The sequence below is a fragment of the Phyllostomus hastatus genome, unplaced genomic scaffold (assembly GCF_019186645.2).
Source record: "Phyllostomus hastatus isolate PE091 unplaced genomic scaffold, TTU_PhHast_1.1 phas_contig_5, whole genome shotgun sequence".
NCBI lineage: Eukaryota > Metazoa > Chordata > Mammalia > Chiroptera > Phyllostomidae > Phyllostomus > Phyllostomus hastatus.
This window is the reverse complement of record NW_025333897.1, coordinates 1530796-1553171: the sequence shown is the minus strand read 5'-3', so window position 1 is coordinate 1553171 and position 22376 is coordinate 1530796. Positions and strand designations below refer to the sequence as shown.

Here is a 22376-nt window from a genome sequence, read left to right as displayed (position 1 = left end):
CTTGAAGGCCTTTGCTGAAAAAGGGAAACGTCTGCGAGGCCTTTGGAATGTGGGAGTATAACCTGCCTGGGACTCGCCTTCTCATGAATATTCAGAATCCAAAGATGAGGTTTTAACTCTTTTCTCGCTGGCCGGCCGGAAGGCGGCCCCTCCCCCCCGCGGGCGGGAACAGGATGTGAGCCCAGGCGCCTAGGGGGAGGGTAAGCCCCAGTCAACCGCCCCCAGTCTCACAGCTGGGACCAGACTCACCCACCACAGAAGTGGCACTGGCACCGCAGCCGCTTTAGCCGGGTGCCACCCGTCCTGCAGCCTTAGGGGTCCAGAGTCACGGACTCCGGCTTTCCGAGTCTCTGCACCACGTCCTGAGAGACCCCGAAGCACAGGCTTCCGCGTGCAGGTCAGAGGACCCCACATACCCTGGTTCCCAGCGCCTTCTCCTGGAGGAACCAGGAGTCCGGGACATCAGCCCCGAGCGACCCTGGAGGGCGAGCTCTTTGTACCCCGGTTTGGAGAATTTAGGATCCCCTACCAGAGATACCATCCAGGAGTTCCCAGGAGAAACTTGTATTATGGGCGTCTAGCACCCTAGCAAGTCTGTTTGGGGCAGAAGAGCCCACTACTTCAAAGGGACCCAGGAATTTGGGACTCCCGTGCACTCCCGCCTGAAGGTGGTTTAATTCCTGCTCTTAGAGTTTGGGAAACTCAGGAATCCGGGCCGCCTACGGCTATATCTACAAGTCTCAGGATTTGGGTCCCCAGCATCCCCATCTGAGACTCAAGAGTCAGGCTTCCAGCACCCTGCATTTAGAGAACCAAGAAATTCGGACTGCTGCACCCCATTTTCCAAGAGACCTCGGGTTCTGGGTCCGGGAGCCTTTCCGCCCCTGACTTTCAAGAGACCCAGGAACGCAGGAGCTGGCTCTGCGCCTCCCCGGAAACCATGCTAAGGGTCGAATAGTAGCTGGGTTGCCTCGGCTCGGGGCTGGAGACTCCCGGAGAGGTGAGGAGGGAGGCGAGAGGCCCGACCAGCTGGGGGAGGGGGCAGCGCCGCCAACGCTAAACAATGAGGGGGCGTGCCGGCGGGGGGCGAGCGGAGGCGCTGGCGGGAGTTCGGAGCTGGCGGAGATAGGAAGGCGCTGGGGTCAGAAAGCCGGTCGCAGAGGGACTGGCTGCAGGGAGATCGAGGGCTCAGGGCCAGCGCCCCACCTCACAGCTCTCGGTGGGGGAGGGAGCCGTCTGCAGGACCCCGGCATCCGGTCCCCCAGCCTCCTCCGCCCTCCCCTGGGACCCCGCGGCCTCCCGCCCACGGCTTTTCCCAGCCCTGCTACTAGCCTTCGGCTCCAGCCGGAGCCCAACCGTTCCCAGGATCCCTGAGCCTCCAGCCCCAGACTGACCAGACTCTTGGTTTCAGCGGCTCTTGCTGTCTTCACTCTTCTTTGTCTCAATCTTTCCTTTTTTTTTCTATATTATCTCTTCTTGCCCCATCCTTCTATCACTTTGCCTCTGTCTACCCCATGAGGGGCCTCTCCCTGGATTTAGACCACAACCCTAGTTCTCAGCCCCCAATCTGTGAGTGTGGGCGGCAGGGAGGCCTGCGGGTCCTGATAACCAAGAAGGGGGTCTTTCTGCAGAAGCCGCTGAGCCACTCAGCCATGCCAGAGGGAGCCCGTGGACTGAGCCTGTCCAAACCCAGCACTCGCCTTGGCCCCTGCCGCAGAGGTGAAGTGTGTGACTGTGCAACTGTGTGTGAGACTCAGACAGGTGAGCACTTGAGGAGGGGCGGAGCCTGCTGGACATTCATGCCTTTATTCAAGACACTGTGCAGCCTTCCGTGGCTGGCCTGGTGCCGGGTTATGCTGGCAGCATAGGATGACCAAGACAGTCCCAGGCCTGCCTGCATAGAGCTGCAAGTCGGGTGGGGGAGGTGGGCCCATCCCTAGACAGTGAGAGTTCAGAGGGACATCCCAGGGCGGAGTAGTCAGAACTGGGATTGAGAAAGCTTTGGGGGGCTGTGGGAGCCTAGTCAGAGAGGTCAGGGGAGGCTTCCTGGAGAAGGGAACATCTAAACTGAGAACAGAGCACTGATCCGTGCTGCTCAGTTTGTCGGAGTGTGGTCTGGTAACTGAAGGGCTGTGGGTTCAATCCCTGAACTGGGTGGGTAGGATCCCCAGGTCCAGGCGCTTACCCGAGGCAACCAATCGATGTTTCTCTTTCTTTTCCCTCCTCTCTCTCTAAAAAGCAATAAAAAAATTTTCCTCAGACAAAAATTTAAAAAAGAAATTAAGAAATAGATATAAATAACTTGAGGCTAGAAAGAAGAGGCATGAATTGGGAAAGGCAGGGAAGAGTATTCCACACAATGAGACCAGTATGTGTAAAGGCCAAGAGGTAAGAAGAGGCTGCTTATTTAAGTAGCTGAAAGAAGCTGAGTGTGACTGGAGTCTGGAGTATAAAAAGTGGCCTGGCTGTGGGAAGAGCGCATACTGGAAAGGTCTCTAATAACTACCTTGCAGAGTCTTTCGACTTGAGGAGTTTGGACTTTATCCTGAGGACATGAAGGGGTTATACTCATGAGAGTAACCAAGTCAGACAGGCAAATTAATAAAGATATCCTAGGCTGATAAGTGGATATGGATTAGAGAAGCAGAGGCAGAGAGGACACTGATGGGAGAGAACGGGACTGGACCAAGGCAGCACAGTAGGAAGAGGAGAAGGGAGCCTTGGGAAAGATATTGACTAAGTGTGGGTGAGTATGGGGACTGAAAGCACTCACTTTACTCAGTTGGGGAGACTCCCTGACCTCCTACTCCACATCCCCAGCAGTTTCTGCAACCCCTGCCATGGCCTCCCCGCGAGGTTCTGGGAGCTCCACATCCCTGAGCACAGTGGGCTCTGAGGGGGACCTGGCCCCGGGGCCCACCCCTGCCTGCTCAGCCTCCAGGCCAGAGCCCCTTCCAGGACCCCCCATTCGCCTGCATCTGTCGCCTGTGGGATCCCCTGGTTCAGTGAAACCCTCAAGGCTGGAGCGTGTGGCCCGTGAGATTGTGGAGACAGAGCGGGCCTATGTCCGAGACCTCCGCAGCATTGTAGAGGTGAGGCAAGAGGACACCTGAGCACAGTGGGGACCTGGGCCAGTTCCTCTGCCCCCGTAACCCCAGTCATCCCCACAGGACTACCTGGGCCCCCTGCTGGATGGCAGGGTCCTGGGGCTGAGTACGGAGCAGGTGGGCACACTGTTTGCAAACATCGAGGACATCTACGAGTTCAGCAGGTCAGGCGTGGGTGAGATGAGCAGGGGTCCTGGCTGGTGGACCAGGGGAGGAGGGCTAGGTCCTAACCCAAAGCTTGGAACCCCACAGGGCTTGGTCCAGGCTCATCCATGGGGTGTCGAGACATTAGGCAGGGATCATGATGGGGAGGAAGGACCCAGGGTGGTGGAGGGGTGAAGGGACAGCCTGAGGATCTGGGTGAGGTCCAAGTCCAAATAAGGACACAGGGCCAGGCATCGGGATGGAGCTCAACACTGCCAGGCTTGGGAGCACGATGAATCCAAGGCTCAGGTGGGGCCTGAATCTCATGACAGTGTGAGCATGTGTGTCCTAGGGACCCCTCAGTCCTAGATAAACCAGGATGGTTGGTCCCCAAAGAGGAGGACGCTGGACTCCCAAGAATCAGGACACTTGAGTATCTTGGCAAGATTGTGAGATTATTGCAGGAGGTCCGAGAGTCAGGACAAGATCTCAGGATTGCAACAAGAGCTTAAGATCGTCACACTGAAGGTTATGACACTGTATCCCTGGGTCATGACATGAGACATCCAGGCCCAGGCCAGCTATGACAAGATTTCAGGCTGAGGAATGTGACCAATGCAGCCCAAGGAAGTCTGAGCATGTTGTAATGCTCCGTGTAGGGATTAGTGGACTCTTCCTCAGAACATGGCATCCCCTAGAGGGACCCTGGCGGCCACCGAGCCCCCACCCAGCCTCCCGAGGCCTCCCCTGGGGGCACTGTGGGGCAGGGCAGTCCCTCACCCTTTCCTTTCCCTACAGCGAGCTCTTGGAGGAGCTGGAAGGCAGCAGCAGTGCAGGGGGCATTGCGGAGTGCTTCGTGCAGAGGGTGAGTCGGGGCCAGCGCTCAATCTGGGCTGGCCCCTGGGTAAGTGGGGAGCAGGCCTGTGCAAACAGGAGTCGTGGAGAGTCTGGGGTCTCCCTGACTCCCCTGTCACCCACAGAGCGAGGATTTTGACATCTACACATTGTACTGCATGAACTACCCAAGGTGAGGGGCCCCAGGTCGTGCCCTTGAGCTGATGTACCACCCAACCTCCCTCTGTCCAACTCATCCAGCTCCAGCCTCTGCTAGACGGTGACAGTAACTGAACTCCCTAATCTGCCCCCAACCCCTGCCAGCCTCCAACCCCTCCTAACCCTGCCCACCAGAACTGCCAGCCCCTCTGACCTGTGCTGTGCCCCCAGCTCCCTGGCCCTGCTCCGGGAGCTCTCGCTGTCTCCGCCAGCAGCCCTTTGGCTTCAGGAGCGCCAGGCCCAGCTCCACCACTCGCTGCCCCTGCAGAGTTTCCTGCTGAAACCTGTTCAGCGCATCCTCAAGTACCACCTGTTGCTACAGGTTCGCCGTGGCCCTTGGGGGGTTGCTTGGTGAGGGGCCAAGTCCTGCCCATGGACCACCTGGTGGTACATCTTCAGGGTGAACCAGGACAAGCTGGGCAAGGCCTGGGGAGGTGTGCAGTTCCTACACGCTGGGTCAGTGCTTGCGGTGGGTCTTGTTGGCAGTGGGGTCTGGCATCAGCTGATTCCATTTTCTCTTCTTGTTTGTCTTTCTTTGTCCCTGGGTCTCCCATTTCTGCCTCTACCTTTCTATTTCTCTCTGTCTCCTATCATTATCACTCCTTCTCTGTTTCTCTTTCCCTCCCTGGGTGCCCGGTTGCTGCCTGGCAGGAGCTAGGCAAGCACTGGGCAGAGGGCCCGGACACTGGGGGCCGTGAGATGGTGGAGGAGGCCATTGTGTCCATGACAGCGGTTGCCTGGTACATCAATGACATGAAGCGCAAGCAGGAGCATGCTGCACGCCTCCAGGTGCCTCCGGGGTGGGCTGGGTGGGAGGAATGGGCATGTGGACCATGGAAGGGGGTGGTCAGTACTTTAAAGGTAACCTCAGAGGGTGTGATTAGGCAGCACGGCCTGGTTGTTAACTACCTACCTTGTGTTGGCATGTGTTTGCTGCCCATCGGTGCGTTTCTGTGTCCTGTGCACCTGGTGGGATCCCGGCAGGAAGTGCAGAGGCGGTTAGGCGGCTGGACCGGCCCGGAGCTCAGTGCTTTTGGGGAGCTGGTGCTGGAAGGCTCATTCCGAGGTGGTGGAGGGGGCGGTCCCCGACTTCGAGGGGGTGAGCGGCTGCTCTTTCTCTTCTCACGGATGCTGCTTGTGGCCAAGCGCCGGGGGCCGGAATACACCTACAAGGGTCACATCTTTGTGAGTTCAGGGATGGGGGTGGGGCTGGAATGTTACTCACAAGCTATGTTCAGTATACCTGTGCCTGGACCCCTGGTTCAGGAATGGGGTGGTCAGGGCCAGGGCCTGCAAGGAAGGACAGCCTGACTTAAGAGGGCCACATTCTCTTGAGTCTGAGGATGGGGCAAGGTGCAATAAGGAGGGGTGAGGCCAGCAGGATGCAGAGGGGAGGGACCTGGATTTGCCCACCAAGCAAGTGTCTTCAACACGGGAAGCGCATCTTAATCTGGATGAGGGTAGGGAGGTCTGGTGAGGAAGAGCAGAGCCCAGCCTGGTGAGGGGTCAGTGGGGGAGAGAGGATCCCCATACAGCCATACAGGGACCCACATACAAGGGGTGCATTGCTGGGTCCAAGGGCTCTGAGCCTGCCGCCCCCTGTGCTCCCCCTTCCAGTGCTGCAACCTGAGTGTGAGCGAGAGTCCTCGTGACCCTCTAGGGTTCAAGGTGGCCGATCTAACCATTCCCAAGCACAGGCACCTGCTCCAGGTGAGCAGAGGGGGGCGGAGTGGGCAGGGTTCCCTCCAGTCCCTAGAGCTTACACCTGACTCCCGACTCCACCCCCACCAACCCCCAGGCCAAGAACCAAGAAGAGAAGAAGCTGTGGATTCACTGTCTCCAGAGCCTCTTCCTGGAGAACCACCCCGCCTCCATCCCGGCCAAGGTGCAGTCCTGTCACAGATGGCAGCCGGCAGTGTGCCGGAGACACCTGCACCCCCCCGCAGTTTCAGAAGACCCTGAGTTCAGGGGACCCTCTTGGAACATGACAGTTAAGTTGTAGAGTAGGCTGTCTGGGTTTGAATCCCAGCTCTACCATGTCCCTGCTTTGTGACTTTGAGCAACCTCTCTGAGCTCAGTTCATTAACCAGGAGGGACAAGAGCATCGACCTCACAGGGTCGTGGTGAGGATTAATTGTTATCAGTCATGTAATATGCCTGTCACATAGCAGCACCCATTGTTGGGATTATGACTGGGATGCTCAGAGACCGGCCCATAACCCTCATCTTTGTGTCTTTCAGGCAAAACAAGTTCTTCTTGAAAGCAGCCTGTATTGTGAGTTTGGGCCTTGGGTTGGGAGGTGTGAAAGTAGAGGAATTACTTCCAAGAAAACGTAGACTATTAGCCACAAATCTCTCCCCACAGGTGCTCCGAAAAGTAAGCCTACTCCAGAGCCCGTGACACTCCCACTTGGGTCTCCCCGACCTCGAGATGCTAGAAGTTTTACCCCTGGACGGAGGAACACAGGTAAAGGGGATGGAACTCTGATTCGCACTCCCTGCGTTTCCCCCGGGACTCAGGATTGTACCCCCAGCCACTCCTCTCCCAGAAGCCCAGGGCTGGGCTCCTAATGAGGTTCTCATCTGCCTCTCCCACAGCCCCGTCTCCAGCCCCCTCCGCTACACGCCGTGGCCGCAGACAGTCTGGTGAGTTCCCCCCACCGAAAGGTCAACTAGGGATTGGGGTGGGAGCTGGGCCCCTAACATCAATGTGTCTTCTCCCCAGAGCCAGTGAAGGATCCATATGTCATGTTTCCACAGAACAGTAAGTGACTGCCCAGCCCAGCCAGGCTCAGCCTGGCCTGTCTGTGTCTTCCTGTGGGATGCCCCATGTTCATGGGGGAGGGTTGATCGGGCAGCCCATCGACCACAAGGAGTACCAGTTATTCCTGTATCTCACTCTTTTTCTCATCTCTCCATTCCCAGCTAAGCCTAGACTCAAGGTAAGCAATCTCTCGGGACAGGGTCTTCTTGGGACTCAGACTCGGGCCTGGTGAAGGAGGGAGCTTGAGTTCTAAACTCCAGAGTCTGAATAAGAAAGGGACTGGGGGATGGGTTCCTCCACCTGAGGGGTAAGGGGCTGGGGCCGCTTGCCCTCCATCCTTTTCTTCCTCGTAGCATGCTGGCAGCGATGGGGAGCTCTACCCTCCCTTAGAACCTCAGGTACGGGGTCCAGCTTCTGGACCCGTTGAAGACTTGGAGGACACTGGACCTCCCACGCTGGAGCCCTCTGGGACGTCAATCACTGAAGAAATCCTGGAACTGCTGAACCAAAGAGGCCTCCAGGATGGGGGGGTGAGCTGGGCATCCTGTCACCGTGTCCTTGGGCCTCTCCTCTTGGGCAGGCACAGATCAGGGACCAGGGCAGCCAACCCACTGTGATCTTTTGTCTCTTCCACAGTGCTCATTACAGCCACCCCCCCACGACATTCCCAAGTTCCCAGGAGACTCCCAGGTACCAGGTGATGGCGAAAGCTTTACATTTCCAGCCCTGCCCAACCAGGACTCTTCAGAAGAGGAGGAGGAAGAGCTGGAAATGGACGAACGGGGCCCTTCCCCACTCCATATCCTAGAGGGACTCGGAAGTTCCAGTGCAGCTGAAGTTCCTGACGTTCCTGGCCTTGCCAAAAATCCTGCTGTGCCCAGCCTCCCTGAAATGTCCAGACTTTCTGAAATTCCCCCAACTCCCTGCCTTCCCAGTCTCTCTGACATTTCCAGTGTTTTTGAAATGCCCTGCCTCCCAGCCATCCCCAGTGTCCCTGACATTGCTGGTCTGTCCAGCTCTGCTGCTTCCCTTCCCTGTGATGCCTGGCTGCAGGGCCCTCCACAGGAAGCGGGCGAGGCTCTAGCCACCAGGAGAGAACTGGTCTCTGGAGGCAGTTCTAGAGAACTGGGAGAGCCTTCCTCAGGCAGCAGAGCAGGGCAGGAGGAGGAGGAAGAAGAAGGGGTATCATTTCCAGATTTCCAGCCCCAGGATGGCACCCGAGATGAGGGATTCCAAGATGAGCTGGAATTCCGTTCTTGCTCAGAAATCCGGAGTGCCTGGCAGGCTCTGGAGCAGGGGCAGTTGGCCCGGCCAGGATTCCCAGAGCCGCTGCTGATTCTGGAAGATTCAGATCTGGGTAGAAGCAGCGGGAGTGGGAAGGCTGGAGTCCCCAGTGCGGAGCGGGCTGCGTCCCGCGTGCGAGAGCTGGCCCGGCTTTACAGTGAGCGGATCCAACAGATGCAGCGGGCTGAGACCCGGGCATCAGCTAATGCTCCCCACTGCCGCCGGTCACGGGCTCTGGCCCAGCCCCAGCTGTTCCCTTGCCTGCCCCAGGAGCAGGCTGAGCCAGGTAAGGTCCAGGTATGTGGTCAGCAGAGGTGGCTCACACTGAGATTCCAGTCCTGATTCAGTCCTTTCTTTGCATACAGGACCCCTGCCTGCCTTTGGACATGTACTGGTATGTGAGCTGGCCTTCCCGCTGACCATGGCCCAGGAATCTGTCCCTCTGGGCCCTGCTGCCCAGGTTCAAGCTGCTGCGCCCCTATCTAAACAGGCAGGCAGCCTGGGTGGCCAGGGTCTAGATGTTTCCAGTTTGCCTGAGCAAGACCATCAGGGCATCCAGATTCCAGCTGCTCCCACTTTGCCTGAGCAAGGCCTCAGGGTTCCAGCCACCACACCTTTGCCAAAGCAGGAAGACCTGCCACATGTCCAGGTTCCTACTGTTGCAGCTCCACCTGATCAAGAAGGCCACCTGGAAACACAAGTTCCGGTTACCAGCCCTTTGCCTGAGCATAGAGGCCACAAGGATACACAGCTTCCAGCTACCACCTTTTTCTGTCAGCAAGGATGCCAGATGGACACCCAAGTTCCAGCCACCCCAGCCTTGCCGAAGCAGGGAACTTGTTCTCACGTCACAGTTCTAGCCACCAGTCCTGTGCCCAAGCAAGAAGGCCACCTAGTCCGCCAGAGCCCAGACAACACCCCGTTAACTAAACAAGGAGGTTCCAGGGATGTTCAGTCCCCAGCCACTGCCTGCGGCCAAGTCATCAACCCTTTGCTTCCGCATGGAAGGAGTCTGGACCCTCAGATCCCAGCCAACAACACAATGCCCTTGGGACACGACCTCTCAGACGTTCAGCTTCCGGATACCTCACCTTTGCCTGCATGTGGAGGCCACCTAGACTGTCAGGTCCCAGCTGGTACTTCATTATCTTTGTCCCAGGACCTCCTAGACATTTGGGCTCCAGCTGCCACAGCTTCGCCCCAGCCCCAAGATGTCATGGACACAAGGGTCCAAGTATCCCTGCCTTTGCCCAAGGAGGGGGGTGTGCCAGACCCCCAGGGTTCCACCGCAGTCCCTTTGCTTCAGGAGCAAAGTCTCATAGACCTCCAGGTCCCAAAACCTACGCCTCTGTTGGAGCAGAAGGGCCTCCCAGACATCCATGTTCCCGTTGCCACACCTCTGCCTGAACAAGGCGGCTCTTGGGACACTCAAGGCCTGTCACCCACCCCTATTCAAACCACTGTGATTTTGTCCAAACCAGCAGGCCACTTAGTCTCTCATGTTGCCAGATCAGAGTCTTCAGACTTGACTCCACCTCACAGTCCCCCACCCCCAACCCGTCAGCTCCTAGGCCCCAATGCAGCTGCTCTGTCAAGATACCTGGCAGCCTCATACATCAGCCAGAGCCTAGCTCGGCGGCAAGGGCCTGGAGGAGAGGCACTCGCAACCTCCCGGGGGCCTTGGTCCTCTGCCCCCACGTCACGAGCACCTTCACCACCACCCCAGCCGCAGCCCCCACTGCCCCCGGCCAGGAAGCTCAGCTATGCCACCACGGTGAACATCCAAGTCGGGGGTGGCGGGCGGCTGCGGCCAGCCAAGGCCCAGGTCAGGTTGAACCACCCTACTCTGCTGTCCGCCACCCAGGAATCTGTGGGCCTTCGCAGACCCCAGGGGGCTCCTGATGCCCCTTTCCACATGTGAGCCAGGATATCGGGCCTCTTGAAAAGCAAGGACTTCAACCAAATGCTGCAGACTCTCAGAGCTTCACTTGGAAGTTCAGACACTGAACACAAGCCTAAAACTGCCACAGCTTTCCCCCTCCTGGGGTCTGCTTTGCCAAATGGTCCTTATTACTTACTCTGATTAACTCAACAGGGGTGGGGGAGGGGATGTCATTAATATTTTGTTAATGCTATGAAATCATGTCTCTTCCAATTCTGGAGATGGGGGAGGGGTAACAAGACAACAGTGAACGGGATGGGAAGGTCTGTCGCAGCACAACTCGGTTCTGACAATTTAGAGAATCTCATTCTTGAGATGTACTGGAAACGAGACCCATTACAAACCGGTGTATGATTTCAGAGGGTTTATGAACCACTTGATGCCCATCTAGAAAAGCCAAGTTAAGAAGCTTTGTTCCGAGGGGAAATTCATTCCCTTAGCAGTTCACCCAGTTCATGTGTCCCCCAACCGTCCATTTATCTCAGCCATGCAGCTGTCTCCATCTACCTCCTCTGTCTTCCAGTCCATCTCACCCATGCACCTGGGTTCCTCCATCTCCTTCCTCATCATCCTAGTGCCCCATCTAGTATTCATCTCTGTTAATCCCCTGACCCATCTCTCATCCCACCCGTCCATCTCCACCCAGCCCTTACCTGTCAGCTATATGTCTCTCCATGTGGCCATACATCTTATTCACACAGCCACCACCTAAGCCATCAAGGTGACCATCTCGACCACTTCCACCCTCAGTTGGAGTCTGCTGGGTCTTGGTAACTACAGAAATTCACAGACAGCTCCATGCTAACACCAGAATGGATCGTTTTGAGATTCTGAGAAAAGTCTGTCCCCCATCTGTCTGACTTCTCCCCACCCTCATGAATAGGCCATCCCACACACGTTTAGATCCCTTTCCCTGTCCTCTAGTTTGAGACCTTTACAAAGTTCCTCATGGTGCCCCCCACACACACACACACACAAATTTTGGGTCATAGAGACAGGCTTTTAGCTCAGGGTCCTTCTGTGCCCTCCCAGCTGTGGCATGCCCTGTGAGAAGCATAACTTAATCAGTCTCTTTGGTAATACTACCTTCTCTCACTGAACATTTAACCCCGTGTGCTCCAGCACTTTATCTTAACCTTCCCTGCAGTTCTAAGGCAGCAGTGTCATGGCTGAGTTCCAATCCCAGCTTCCTTGGTGTGTGACTGCCTTCTGATCCTGGGTTTTCTTGTGTGCAGTGAGGACAAAAGTACTGGTCTTATAAGATCACAGTGAAGAGTCAATGAGGGGGGGATCTTCAGTTCCCAAGTGTGTTTGAGCCTCTGGTGAACTGGCACACTGAATCACAGATGCTCCAGGATCCAGTTCAGTTTATGGAATCAGAACCTCCAAGGCAGGAACCTTAGGAATCTGAAGTTTCAGCAAACAGCAGCAGCAAAAAGCTGAGCTTTACTGGTAATAACGGCATGCCATGAGCATTAGTCACTTCATATGAACTCACTCACTTTGAGTCCTCACAATAGCCCTAAAAGGCAAGTGAAGACTTTAATCCCCACTTTAGAGATGAGGAAACTGAGGCAAAGATTGGGTGAGGGACTTGCCCAGTCACACAGGAAAGAGCAGAACTGGGACTCCGTCCGCATAGGCCAGGCCATCCGTACTCTTACTGGGTGTCAATCCTATGCCAGGCACTGTCCTTGCCACTGGGGGCACAAGGAACACTGCCCTACCCACTTGAGGCAGAGGCTGGTGCTCCAAGGGCCTTATACGTGATAAGGTAGCCAGGACAAGGCCTGGCTCAATAAATGTTAGCTGCTGGCTTCCGTTACGTTTGAGCGGTTGTCATGCCCTACAGCAGGGCCCGGGCCTGCTCCACTGCAGCCTCCCCAAGGTCAGGGTGGATGCTGGCCCTCCCCTCCTCCGCCCCAGCTGCACATTCCCAGCCACCCCCAGCTGTACATTCCCAGCTGAAGGAAAGTTCCCAGCCTGACTTGGGCTCCCAGCGGCGCCGGAATTCCCGGTATTTGAGGAGGCGTCAGGGAGGGAGAAAGGGGCTGTCTACTCCAAGGCCTGGAGCAGGGAAGGAGAAGCAAGTGCCCTAGCTCCTCCAGATGCATCCCAGCTGTGCCTCTGGGAAGAAGCCAGGAGCCTCAGTAAGGGGGGGGGGGGGGAAGGTCGCTGTTTCTGGGTCCTGTGGGAAAACCATGGGTACCAGGTTTGCCTTAGCCCCTCCTGGTGTCTACTCCTGAATTCTAGCTGTCCTGCCTGAAGAACTACCTCTGCTTCATAGCCCAGTCCCAAGGCCTCCTCAGAAATACCTTTCTTGTTTGTCTGCAGCCTGCCTGTTGTAAGCCCAGTCTTCAGAGCTGCAGCAAAATCTGGCTCAAAGAGGGAGGGGTGGGTGGGTTGGCTGCTGCGCTCCTTGGGAGGGCTAAGGTCAATGCCAGTCACCCTAACTCTAGTTCCCATGCAAAACTTGGTGAATGGCATTTTATTTTGCTACTAGCCTCATTTTTTCATCTGCTAACAAGACGTCACCTGCCTGCCACCAACTTCAAAGAGATATTGTGAAGATACATCCAACAATGCTTTGCCTAGTACCTAACTGGTGCTCATTTAACCCACTCAGCATCACCAAGGACATGACAGTCACGTGCCACATAAGGTTTCCGTCAATGGCGGACTGCACATAAATTGGTGGTCCTGTAAGATTATAAAGGAGCTGAAAGATTCCTATTGCTTGACGTAGCCTTTGTAATAGAGCACAACAGTCCTCAAACGCCGTTGTGTTACCATTACCTACAGTATTTGGTACAGTAATATGTCCTCTAGGTGTGTAGCTTAGGGACTGGGGGGAACAGAATTTGTCACCTCAAAATATGCCTATTTGGCATAACGTTTATTTTAGGCTGATAAATTTTAAGAAACAGCAGACATGGGAAAAGCTCTGAAAACCAAGAAGTTACTGTTTGCAAAGGACATTTACATTTTTAAGGGAGCCTTCCATTTGTAAGGGTTCTCCCTCACTGTACCAGGAAGAACAGGATGAACACATTGATGCACAAGACAGGGACTTAACAGTTAACCTCACCCTTGGTCACTGCTTTTTGGTAATCTCCCGTAACTCCAGCCCAACCAATGTATTTTGTCTCCAATTGTAAAAGGTATTAAGTGCACTCAATGATGTTCATGTAACAAAATTGCCTACCAACAGTTTCTCACTCAGAACTAGGCTGTGCATGACAACTTTGAAGGAAAACGTTCTCAGCTGTGCAGCCCAGCTTGGTAGCCACATAGGGCTGTTGGGTAGGGCAGAGAGACAAAAGGGCAACTGGACAGTAAATCTCAGTTTCTATTGTTATAAAAATTTAATTTCACCATTCAATCAACATTCTAATGCAGTAAAATGTTGCAAGTACTCCCAGCAGGGGGAATATAATGGGACTCCACCTGGCAGATGGCTGGGGTACCCAGGTTGGCTGTGAAGACTGGTATGGAAGCAGAGATGCCTTTCCCAGAGTGATGGAGCTCACTAGCTTCCAAAAAAACGGAAAAGAAAAACTAAAGGCAACTAATTCCACAAGTAACACCAAGTTGGCCCCTTGTATCTGCAGGTTTGAACTTCTCAACATGGAATTCTGCACTGGAGGTGGAGGGCTAAGGGACTCGACCATCCCTGGATCTTGGTTATCACGGGCGTTCCTGCGCATCCCACAGAAATTCCCTCCATGGTGGAAATGTTCTGTCACATGCTGTGGCCCAATGGTAGCAGCTGAGAGCCCACCACATGTTAGCTTTTACTACACAGCAGGCACACCATCTAAGTTCTCAGAGCCATGTTCTGAGCCCCATTAGGACGATTACAAAGCTGGGACTTGCTTTAAGGATGCCACAGGGAACCTCTCCCCAGAACATAGCGTTGATGCTCTGGATGAAGCCAATCAAGGGGAATCCACCCTGCTCCCCGACCCTGTGGGCCTCATGGCCCTCAGTTGCTGACTTCAGACTCCACCCACCCAGTTTTTCCTTTCTTTGTATTAAATATTACCAATAGTACACATTTCCCCTGCTTTTCCCAGTAATGCAATTTAAACAGCAGCAAAGAAACTGAAAAAGATAAAACGAACGCATAAGGATACCCTACTCAATCAGTGGCCCATCCTGGCTGTGCCCACAAAATGAACTCCACTACAGGTGCAGGGAGAGACCAGGTCTGCTCCCACCTGCCTTCCCACCCACACTAAACCCAGAGTGGTGGCTTCTGGCTTAAAATCCGGACTAGCAGTGGGTTCAACACATTTCCTTTATTTCTTTTTGCCAAAGACCCACCACAAAAGATAACACAATCCATGAAACCTTAAAACCCAGGACCATTGTTTATTATAAAGATGAACTCTGATGGGCTTATCGGTAGGATTTCTGGTAGCGAGCCCGGGCACCAGGACCTCCAAACTTTTTGGATTCGCAGCGACGGGGATCAGCTACCAGCAGGGTCCGGTCATACTGGATGAGGATGTCTTTGATCTCCTTCTTGGAAGCCTCATCCACATCTGGAGATGAGAAATGGGGAAAGATTTAGATAGCTACAGAAGTGTAAACCTACTCTCTGAAGCTAAACGAATGCCAGAGCTGGTCCTTGATTTGCCCCCCCGCCCCGCACCCACCCGTTGGGAAGGACCCATTCCTACTCACATTTCTGGTAATAGGCCACCAGGGCTTTGGAGATGGACTGGCGGATTGCTGTGAGGAAAACATAAAAAAGGGCGTATCAGTCTCGTGACGGTCCAAGGGAAGGAAGGGCCTTGCTCTCAGAGCCACCTCCCACTCATGTGTCCAGTTCCTGGGACTCACCATAAATCTGGGCCACATGACCACCACCCTTCACGCGGACTCGGATGTCCACGCCAGCAAATCGCTCCTTCCCCAGAAGCAGAACAGGTTCCAGGAGCTAAGGAACGGGGGCGCAATAGGGTTTAGATCACAGCCCGGGCAGCTGAGTCACCTGAGTATCCTTCTTACCTCTCACCAAGTAGCTTCTGCCAACACTGACCTCAAAAGTACTACTGGAAGAGGGTTGCGCTGTCATTACAAGGCCCTCTTACACAGCCAGGAGCAAGAAAGATTCAAAGACAGATGTGACTGCTCAAGGCAACCCAGGCTGGGGTCCCTCCCTGGGCCTGATCACCCATCTCAGACTGGTTCTTAGACTCCTGGCACTTGAGCTCAATAGTAAGGAAGCTTTGCAGCTCCCAAAGCTGCCTCTAACTGTGAAACACTTTTGGGTTCCGTCAGGTCCCTTTTCTGGGTTCCCCACCTGAGCTCTCCATCCTCCCTTTAAGCCTCACAGATGTCCAGAGACATTACCACCACACTATAACCCAAGCCATGCTCTCACCTTGCCAGCTATAGGCCTTCTGCATGTCCCTGGACACTTGTTTTACCTACTTTAAACCTCAGCTCACAAGTCCCCATGCCTTCAAAGTCTGCCCTGACCCTCCACTCAGATAGCAGAAGCCTTGCCTGGGCTCCCCCATCTCAGCTCCAACTACTCTGGAGCAATGCCTGGCATTGGATCCATTCTGTCTCCCTCTGTGAGGGCAGGGCCTGGGGCCATCTGGGTCACTGCTATGTCTCCAACACTCACAGACTGTGCAAACAACGCCTTCAAATATACTGACAATAAGAATGAGCGGCGATACTCAATGTCTGTTATACCAAGGACCTCAGATCCTCCATTATTAAATTCTAACCAACCCTGAAATTTAAAAGTAAGACTTGCTTTGTCCGGGTAGCTCAGTTGGTTAGTGGCATCTCAATACACCAAGGTTGTGGGGATTCTATCCCTGGCCAGGGCACATAAGACAATCAACCAATGAATGCATGAATAAGTGGAACAACAAACTGATGTCTCTCTCCCCCACCCCCACCCGCTTCCTCCTCCTCTAGAATCAATCTTAAAAAATGACATTTACTTACTTTCTTAAAAAAAAAAAAGTAACAGACTTTATAAGAAACTCTAATTATCCTCACAACAGCCTTTCAAAATAGAAATTATCCTCATTTTACCCAAGGACGAGAAGTTATCTGCCTCAAGTAACACAGGCTAGCAAAAACAGAAATCAGACTCCAATCCCTTTCCATTCTGAGCCAAAGAAACTTAGGCTCAAAGTGGGAGGACAGGAGCCCCTTTACAGCCATCCACACAAACCCAAATTCCCTTCCCATTCTTTTAAAACTTAGTGAGTTCCTACAATGCCCAGAGGAGTTGAAGATGACAGTCAGTTGTAAACGGAACACATATGCCCCAAGAAATCAGGCTGCAAAAACTGTGGTAATGCTCTTGTCAACTAGTTCCCAAATGAGTGGGCTTCCAATATCCCAGTTTTCAAAGCATCCTCTTAAATCAACACCCGAGCTTTTAAATCGAATTTATCGGGGCGACATTGATAAATAAAATTACATACATTTTAGGTGTACACCTATATATCGAATTGTATTCATTACCCGAAATCAAGTCTCCTTCCATCACTACGTATACCCTTTACCTCCTGCTACCCTTCCTTTCTTAACATCCACGTTTTCATTCTCACGTTAGCTTTTATCACATTTTCTGTACTCCCAAAACCATCATCGCCAAACACCCCATTTTTCTGGTCCCAACTCAGCTTCTAAACATCCCATTAATACCAGACCCCTCTGCTTCCGAGATCAACGTACTCCAGCAACCTGTGTACTTCAACATCCCTGTCCCAGAGTCCTCTACTCAACCCAAACGCCCGTATTGACTCCCAGCACCTTGTATTGCAGCGTGCGGGGCTCGATCATCTCCAGGGGCCGCCCGTTCACCTTGATGAGACCGTTGCCCCGTTTGCAGTGCGCCACCGCTGTGGCCGTCTTCTGTGGGAAGCAAGGGGGAAGGGAACCAGGCCTCGTGAGCTCAGGGCTCCGGCTCTCATGTGGAGTCCCGACCCCTGGCCACCGGCCTCTGCCAAACCCCGCCCCCCCCATTTGACTCCCGGCTCACCTTACGTCCGAAGACCTGCACCGACTGCAGAGGACCTTTGGATGGCATTGCTGCGGGCGCGCGTGCACGAGCGATCCTCACCTCGCGGTACCCACACGGGAAAAGGAAAGGGCGACACCACCCCGGCGATTTTCAGGGTCTGCGCAGGCGCATTGAACGTCGCGTCGCGTCGCGTTGCGTCGCGACAAGAAGGAGCTTTACGGCTTGCGTTGTAGCCAGAGGGCGGGCCTTCGGATTGGCGGCAGGAAGGTGGATCCCAAGAGCGGTGGGCGGGACCTGGGTAGGGCCAGGGGGCGGGGCCTGGGAGTGAAAAGGGGCAGACAAAGAAGGGTGAGAAGTACGCGCAAACAACCGCTTCTCATTTGCATTCGGCTCTTTAATAATTTCCCTCCGCCCCCTTCCCTACACCTCACTAAAATCGATTCTTAACCACTTCTTTTTTCTTTACCCCTTCTAAAGAGGTCCTCCTTAACCCCTCACCACCCACAGTCTTCCTCCCTCCTAGATTGTCTCCTCCCCAAAGCCTCCCCCACCGGAAACTTCCCTCCGGAACCGATAACAAGAGGTTAAGCAGGATCCCGAATTTAGGATTCGGAGTCCTCTTATTCCCTAGAACGCCCCCTTCTTCGTGCTTCTTTTCCCAGAGTTCTTTTCCTCTTAGAGTCCTCTCCCTCACAATCTATCTTTCACCAAAAGTTCTTTGCTTTTAAAGTCTCCTCTTCCTAGAGCCCTTCTCGCAGAAGTCCGCTCCCAGATCTGCCTTCTGGGCAGACTCCTTTCCCTGAATCTCCCTCCATTGAAGGGCCTTCTCCCCAATCATTCCCCCGAGAATCTTACTCTTCTCAGGACCCACTACCCTTCCTTGCGATTCTCGCTCTCCAATGCACCTTTCCCAAAACCACTCCTCTAGAATCCCCTTTCATAAAATCTTCCTCCCTTTCAGAGCCTCTCCCTCAAAATCTACCATTCTTAAGAATTTTTTTTCCCTTCAGAGCCTCCTTTTTCCAGCAACTACCTTCCCTGGAATTTGTCTCCCCTAGAATCCTCCACTCCTTAGAGACTCTCCCTCTAGAGTCGTCCTCTTCAGGGTCCCTACTCTAGAATCCCTGCTGTATCCCCTAAATCATCTCTTCGTTCTCTCCCCCAAATCACTTCTTCTCTAGACCCCCTCTCCACAGAGACCTCCCTTGTTCCATCCCACCCCCTACTCAGAATGTCCCCCTCCCAGTCAAGAGGCTTCTCTCTCAGGGATGCAGGGAGCCCACAGTTGCCTCAGTTTTTCTGGCAGCACTGGGTCTGGGGTCCAATGTTCAAAGGGTTGTGGTGACTCACCCTGTGCCTGGAGGCCTGAGATAGGGTCATAGGTTGGTAAGCGAGCCTGAGACAGAGGGAGGATCCTCCAGCCACTGTCCAGCTCCAGAAGGGTGAGAGAGGGAGAGGGGAAGGGGGATGGAAGAAGGGAGCACCCACAGCCTGACCTGGAGGGACCCCAGACAAGATAACAGCACAAGAGAGAGAGAGAGACAGGCATACGTGGAGGGAAAAGATAAAGAAGGGGCAAATGGAAAAGAGGAGAAAGGAGAGACACCAAGTCAGTCAGAGACAGACCCAGAAAACACAAGTAACTGAGATTCAGAGGCAAAGAGGCCAACCCACAGGAAAAGAGACAGACAGGTACAGGCAGGAATGGTGATTCCAATATACTTAAAACAAGTAGAAGTAGAAAGGAGAGCAAAGACCCCCAATTATGCACCTGCAGACACTGATAAGACAGTGTTTTCCAGTGAGAAGACAGGCCACAGAATGCACAAACTCTCACCCACAATCTACTACCTTATGGGCCTATTAGGGGGTGTGTGGAGGGCTTCCAGAGTCCAGTGTCCCCAGGGTGATCCTCACACCCCTGCCAAGTCTTCTAGCTTCCTTGAGCGGGGGCGGAGGGGAGAATTGTGTCACTAAGCTTCCTGATTTAGGCCCTCCCTACTCTAGGGTCATTGTCTTCGCCTGCCTGTTGGAGAACATTTCCTGTGTAGCTGTGGATTGAAGGGAACTGGACAGGGAGGGAATGGGACAGTTCCCTACACTCCCTGCAGTCTTTTTTTTTTTTTTTCTTTTTAAGATTTTATTGCCCTGGCTGGTGTGGCTCAGTGGATTGAGTGCAGGCCTGAGAACCAAAGGGTCATCAGTTCAATTCCTAGTTAGGGCACATGCCTGAGTTGCAGGCCAGGTCCCCAGTAGGGGGCGCTCAAGAGGCAACCACACATTGATGTTTCCCTCTCTCTTTCTTCCTCCCTTCCCTTCTCAAATAAAATCTCTTTAAAAAATTTTTTTTAAAGCCCTGCCTGGCGTAGCTCAGTGGATTGAGCGCGGGCTGTGAACCAAAGTGTCACAGGTTCGATTCCCAATCAGGGCACATGCCTGGGTTGCAGGCCACGGCCCCCAGCAACCACACATTGATGTTTCTCTCTCTCTGTCTCCCTTCCCTCTCTAAAAAATAAATAGATAGATAGATAGATAAAATCTTAAAAAATAAAATAAAATAATTTTTAAAGAGATTTATTTATTTTTAGAGAAGGGAAGGGAGAGAGAAACATCAATGTTTGGTTGCCTCTTGAGCGCCCCCCTACTGGGGACCTGACCTGCAACCCAGGCATGTGCACTGACTGGGAATCGAACTGGTGACCCTTTGGTTCTCAGGCCGGCGCTCAATCCACTGAGCCACATCAGCCAGGGAAGTCTTTTTTTTTTCTTTCTTTAATTTAATATGTAAGTATATAGGTTTACATTATGCAGGAGAAAGTGCAAATAGTGTCTGAAAATTAGGGAAATAGAGTATAATCCCACCTGATAAAATGCCTCAAGGAAGGCAGTATCTTGCATTTCAGATGGGAGATCCAGTCTTTTGACTTGCTCCCTCTCTGTGTACCTCTTTCTTCCAGGACCCTGGGCCACTGAGATCAGAGAAAGCCTGGGGGTGGGCAGGGTGCCCATGTGGCCTCTCTGGATCATCCTCCTGCTGATAAGGCCTTCGGGGGGCCCGGGACCACCCCTCTGTCCTCGGGAGCCTTTCTACTTCCTGGTTGCCATCATGAAGATGCTGGTGAGGAGGGGGAGAGGAGAGCCAGCAGATGGGCAGGGAAGGGGTGAGGTGGGGGGCATGTTTGAGGAAGGTCAGGCTCTCCCCCTTCCAACATATGATTCTCCTTCCTACCCCCAAATTGTAGGGAAACAAAAATGATGGCACTCTCTACACCCCAGATGATCTCTCGGTGAGTATTTTATTAGCTCCTTAGTGAAGTTGGAAGTTTAGGGAGAGTCCACTAGGCTTAGATGCCTTGAATGTTAAGGGCATGAGGCAGTAGGGCTAGTGTGTAGATGCCCAGTCCCCAACCCAGCCCTCAACCTTGACAAATATATTTTATTCACTGCTCTCTCTGAAACCTAGAACAGTGACTGGCATATAATAACAGATGATGATGATTATAGCCACACATAAAAAGCGCCTACTCTGTGCCAGGTACTATCTAAATGCTGTAAGCATATTAGCTTATTTACTCTTCACACTGTCTCACGAGGTAGACTGGGCCACCGAGTATGGATATGAAAGTTGTATACTATACAAAGGTCCCACATGCTTAGGGACAGTGTTCACATCCTGGACATGTTCATCAATTTCCAGCATATGGCAGTAAAGCATCTTTTTAAAAAAAAAAGCAAAATAGCATTTAGAATTGTTTTAAGGAACGAGTGTTTCTTTCTAACTTACACAGGTACAGTATGGGCTAGCGTCAGCCCTCAAGATAGGGGTTATTCAGGGGTTAGCTCCGTTTTATAGATGAGGAATCTGGTGCCCAAAGAGATGAAGAGACTTGTCCCAGGCCCCAAGTCAGAAAACCTGGGGATGGGGATTTGGGATCAGGCCCTTGCCCAGAGACACCAAGTCACTCTGTCCCCACAGGTGTGTCCTGCTGAGACTCTAGGCTGCTTCCGGCTGGAGCTGTCTGTGATTGGGTTTGAGGAGGGACCATCTGTGGGGATTGCTATATTCCGGCTACAGCGCCTGCTGGATGCCCTGGGGTCCCGGCTGTGGGTAACAGCCCAGGGCCCTTGTCCACCCTGTGAAGTGCATTCCCAGAGACCTGTCTCTCTCTTCCTGGCCAAACTCTTGGAGTTATTACAGAAGGCTTGTGCTCAGCGCCTGCCCTCAGCATGAGCCTTGTAGGATGCAGACTCTCTGGTACTCCTGGAGAGGCTGGGTGAAGAGAGGCAGAGGACACTTGGTCTCCAGCCCCAGCTCCCAAACCCTAAGCTCTCTCCTTCTAGACCAGAGATGCCCCTGGAGCCTCAGGAGCCAAGGAGAGGAAAAGGGAAGGAGGAAAATATGGTGAGATCTGGTCTGAAGATTTTGACCTACTGGGACAAGGGGTTGGATAATTGGCCCCAACTACCTCTATTCTCACTCTTTCAGAAACTCCCTGCTCTCCCCTCTTCCAGGAAGGGACAGAGTATTGCCCAGGTGTCTATTAAACTCATCCCCATCCCGTGAGGACCAGGAGAATCTTGTGATTCACATCCCTGGCTGCAAATAATGGCTGCCTGGAGAACTTTCAAGTAATACAGATGGCCAGGCCCCAGTCCAGTTAATTTGATAATTGGTCTCTGAGGGATCCCAAACATCTATATTTTTAATCAACTTCACTGAGGTATAATTTACATACAGTAAAAGGTGCCCATTTTAAGTGTACATTTCAATGCATTCTGACAAATGTTTAAAACACAAAGCTACATTTCCATCGCCCCAAAACATCTCTCATGCCCCTTTGCAGCTAATCTCCACCTTCAGTCCTAGATACAAAGTAATTTGCTTTCTGTCTGTATAGATTGATTTTGCTTCCCTAGAGTTTCATATGAATGGAATCATACTGTACATATCCTAGTGCTGGCTTCTTTCACTCAGCATAATGCTTTTGAAATTCATTCAAGTGTGTATCAGTAGCTTGTTACTATTGCATTTCATGGATGTGCTACTCCTCGTGATGGACATTGGTTGTTTCTAGTTTG

The 22376-nt window shown here is 53.2% G+C and overlaps 2 protein-coding genes across 5 annotated transcripts; one reads left to right on the top strand and one right to left on the bottom strand.

The window, feature by feature from the left end:
• The first annotated feature begins 31 nt into the window (after nt 1–31).
• On the top strand, nt 32–11108 carry PLEKHG2 (pleckstrin homology and RhoGEF domain containing G2). 4 transcript variants are annotated; one of them, XM_045846891.1, is made up of 19 exons: nt 32–397; nt 1632–1761; nt 2821–3092; nt 3171–3271; nt 4050–4116; nt 4232–4278; nt 4476–4626; nt 4956–5093; nt 5289–5489; nt 5922–6014; nt 6103–6189; nt 6546–6579; nt 6670–6771; nt 6903–6950; nt 7030–7068; nt 7230–7246; nt 7422–7598; nt 7705–8638; nt 8718–11108. In XM_045846891.1, exons 2-19 carry the CDS (start codon nt 1653–1655, stop codon nt 10271–10273), a joined length of 4173 nt encoding a protein of 1390 aa, XP_045702847.1. In that variant the 5' UTR covers nt 32–397; nt 1632–1652; the 3' UTR covers nt 10274–11108. The 4 variants fall into 4 exon arrangements, with proteins under 4 accessions (XP_045702847.1, XP_045702849.1, XP_045702848.1 ...); XM_045846893.1 differs by having other exon boundaries at nt 32–1000; nt 1632–1719; nt 2824–3092; nt 8718–11107; XM_045846892.1 differs by having other exon boundaries at nt 32–1000; nt 2824–3092; nt 8718–11107.
• Nucleotides 11109–14576: 3468 nt separating this feature from the next.
• RPS16 (ribosomal protein S16) lies at nt 14577–17476 on the bottom strand. Its single transcript, XM_045846747.1, has 5 exons — nt 17316–17476; nt 17087–17188; nt 15143–15239; nt 14984–15031; nt 14577–14841 (listed from the first exon to the last, which is right to left on the bottom strand). Exons 1-5 carry the CDS (start codon nt 17361–17363, stop codon nt 14696–14698), a joined length of 441 nt encoding a protein of 146 aa, XP_045702703.1. The 5' UTR covers nt 17364–17476; the 3' UTR covers nt 14577–14695.
• Nucleotides 17477–22376: the final 4900 nt, after the last annotated feature.

Excerpts from the sequence above, each read along its gene's own strand:
- RPS16 (XM_045846747.1), bottom strand. The coding sequence starts at position 17,363 with ATGCCATCCAAAGGTCCTCTGCAGTCGGTGCAGGTCTTCGGACGTAAG. Across the intron at positions 17,189-17,315 it reads TGCAGGTCTTCGGACGTAAG|AAGACGGCCACAGCGGTGGC; the intron begins GTGAGCCGGGAG and ends TGCTTCCCACAG. Across the intron at positions 15,240-17,086 it reads CCCGCACGCTGCAATACAAG|CTCCTGGAACCTGTTCTGCT; the intron begins GTGCTGGGAGTC and ends CCCGTTCCTTAG.
- PLEKHG2 (XM_045846891.1), top strand. The coding sequence starts at position 1,653 with ATGCCAGAGGGAGCCCGTGGACTGAGCCTGTCCAAACCCAGCACTCGC. Across the intron at positions 1,762-2,820 it reads TGTGTGTGAGACTCAGACAG|CAGTTTCTGCAACCCCTGCC; the intron begins GTGAGCACTTGA and ends CCACATCCCCAG. Across the intron at positions 4,279-4,475 it reads TACTGCATGAACTACCCAAG|CTCCCTGGCCCTGCTCCGGG; the intron begins GTGAGGGGCCCC and ends CTGTGCCCCCAG.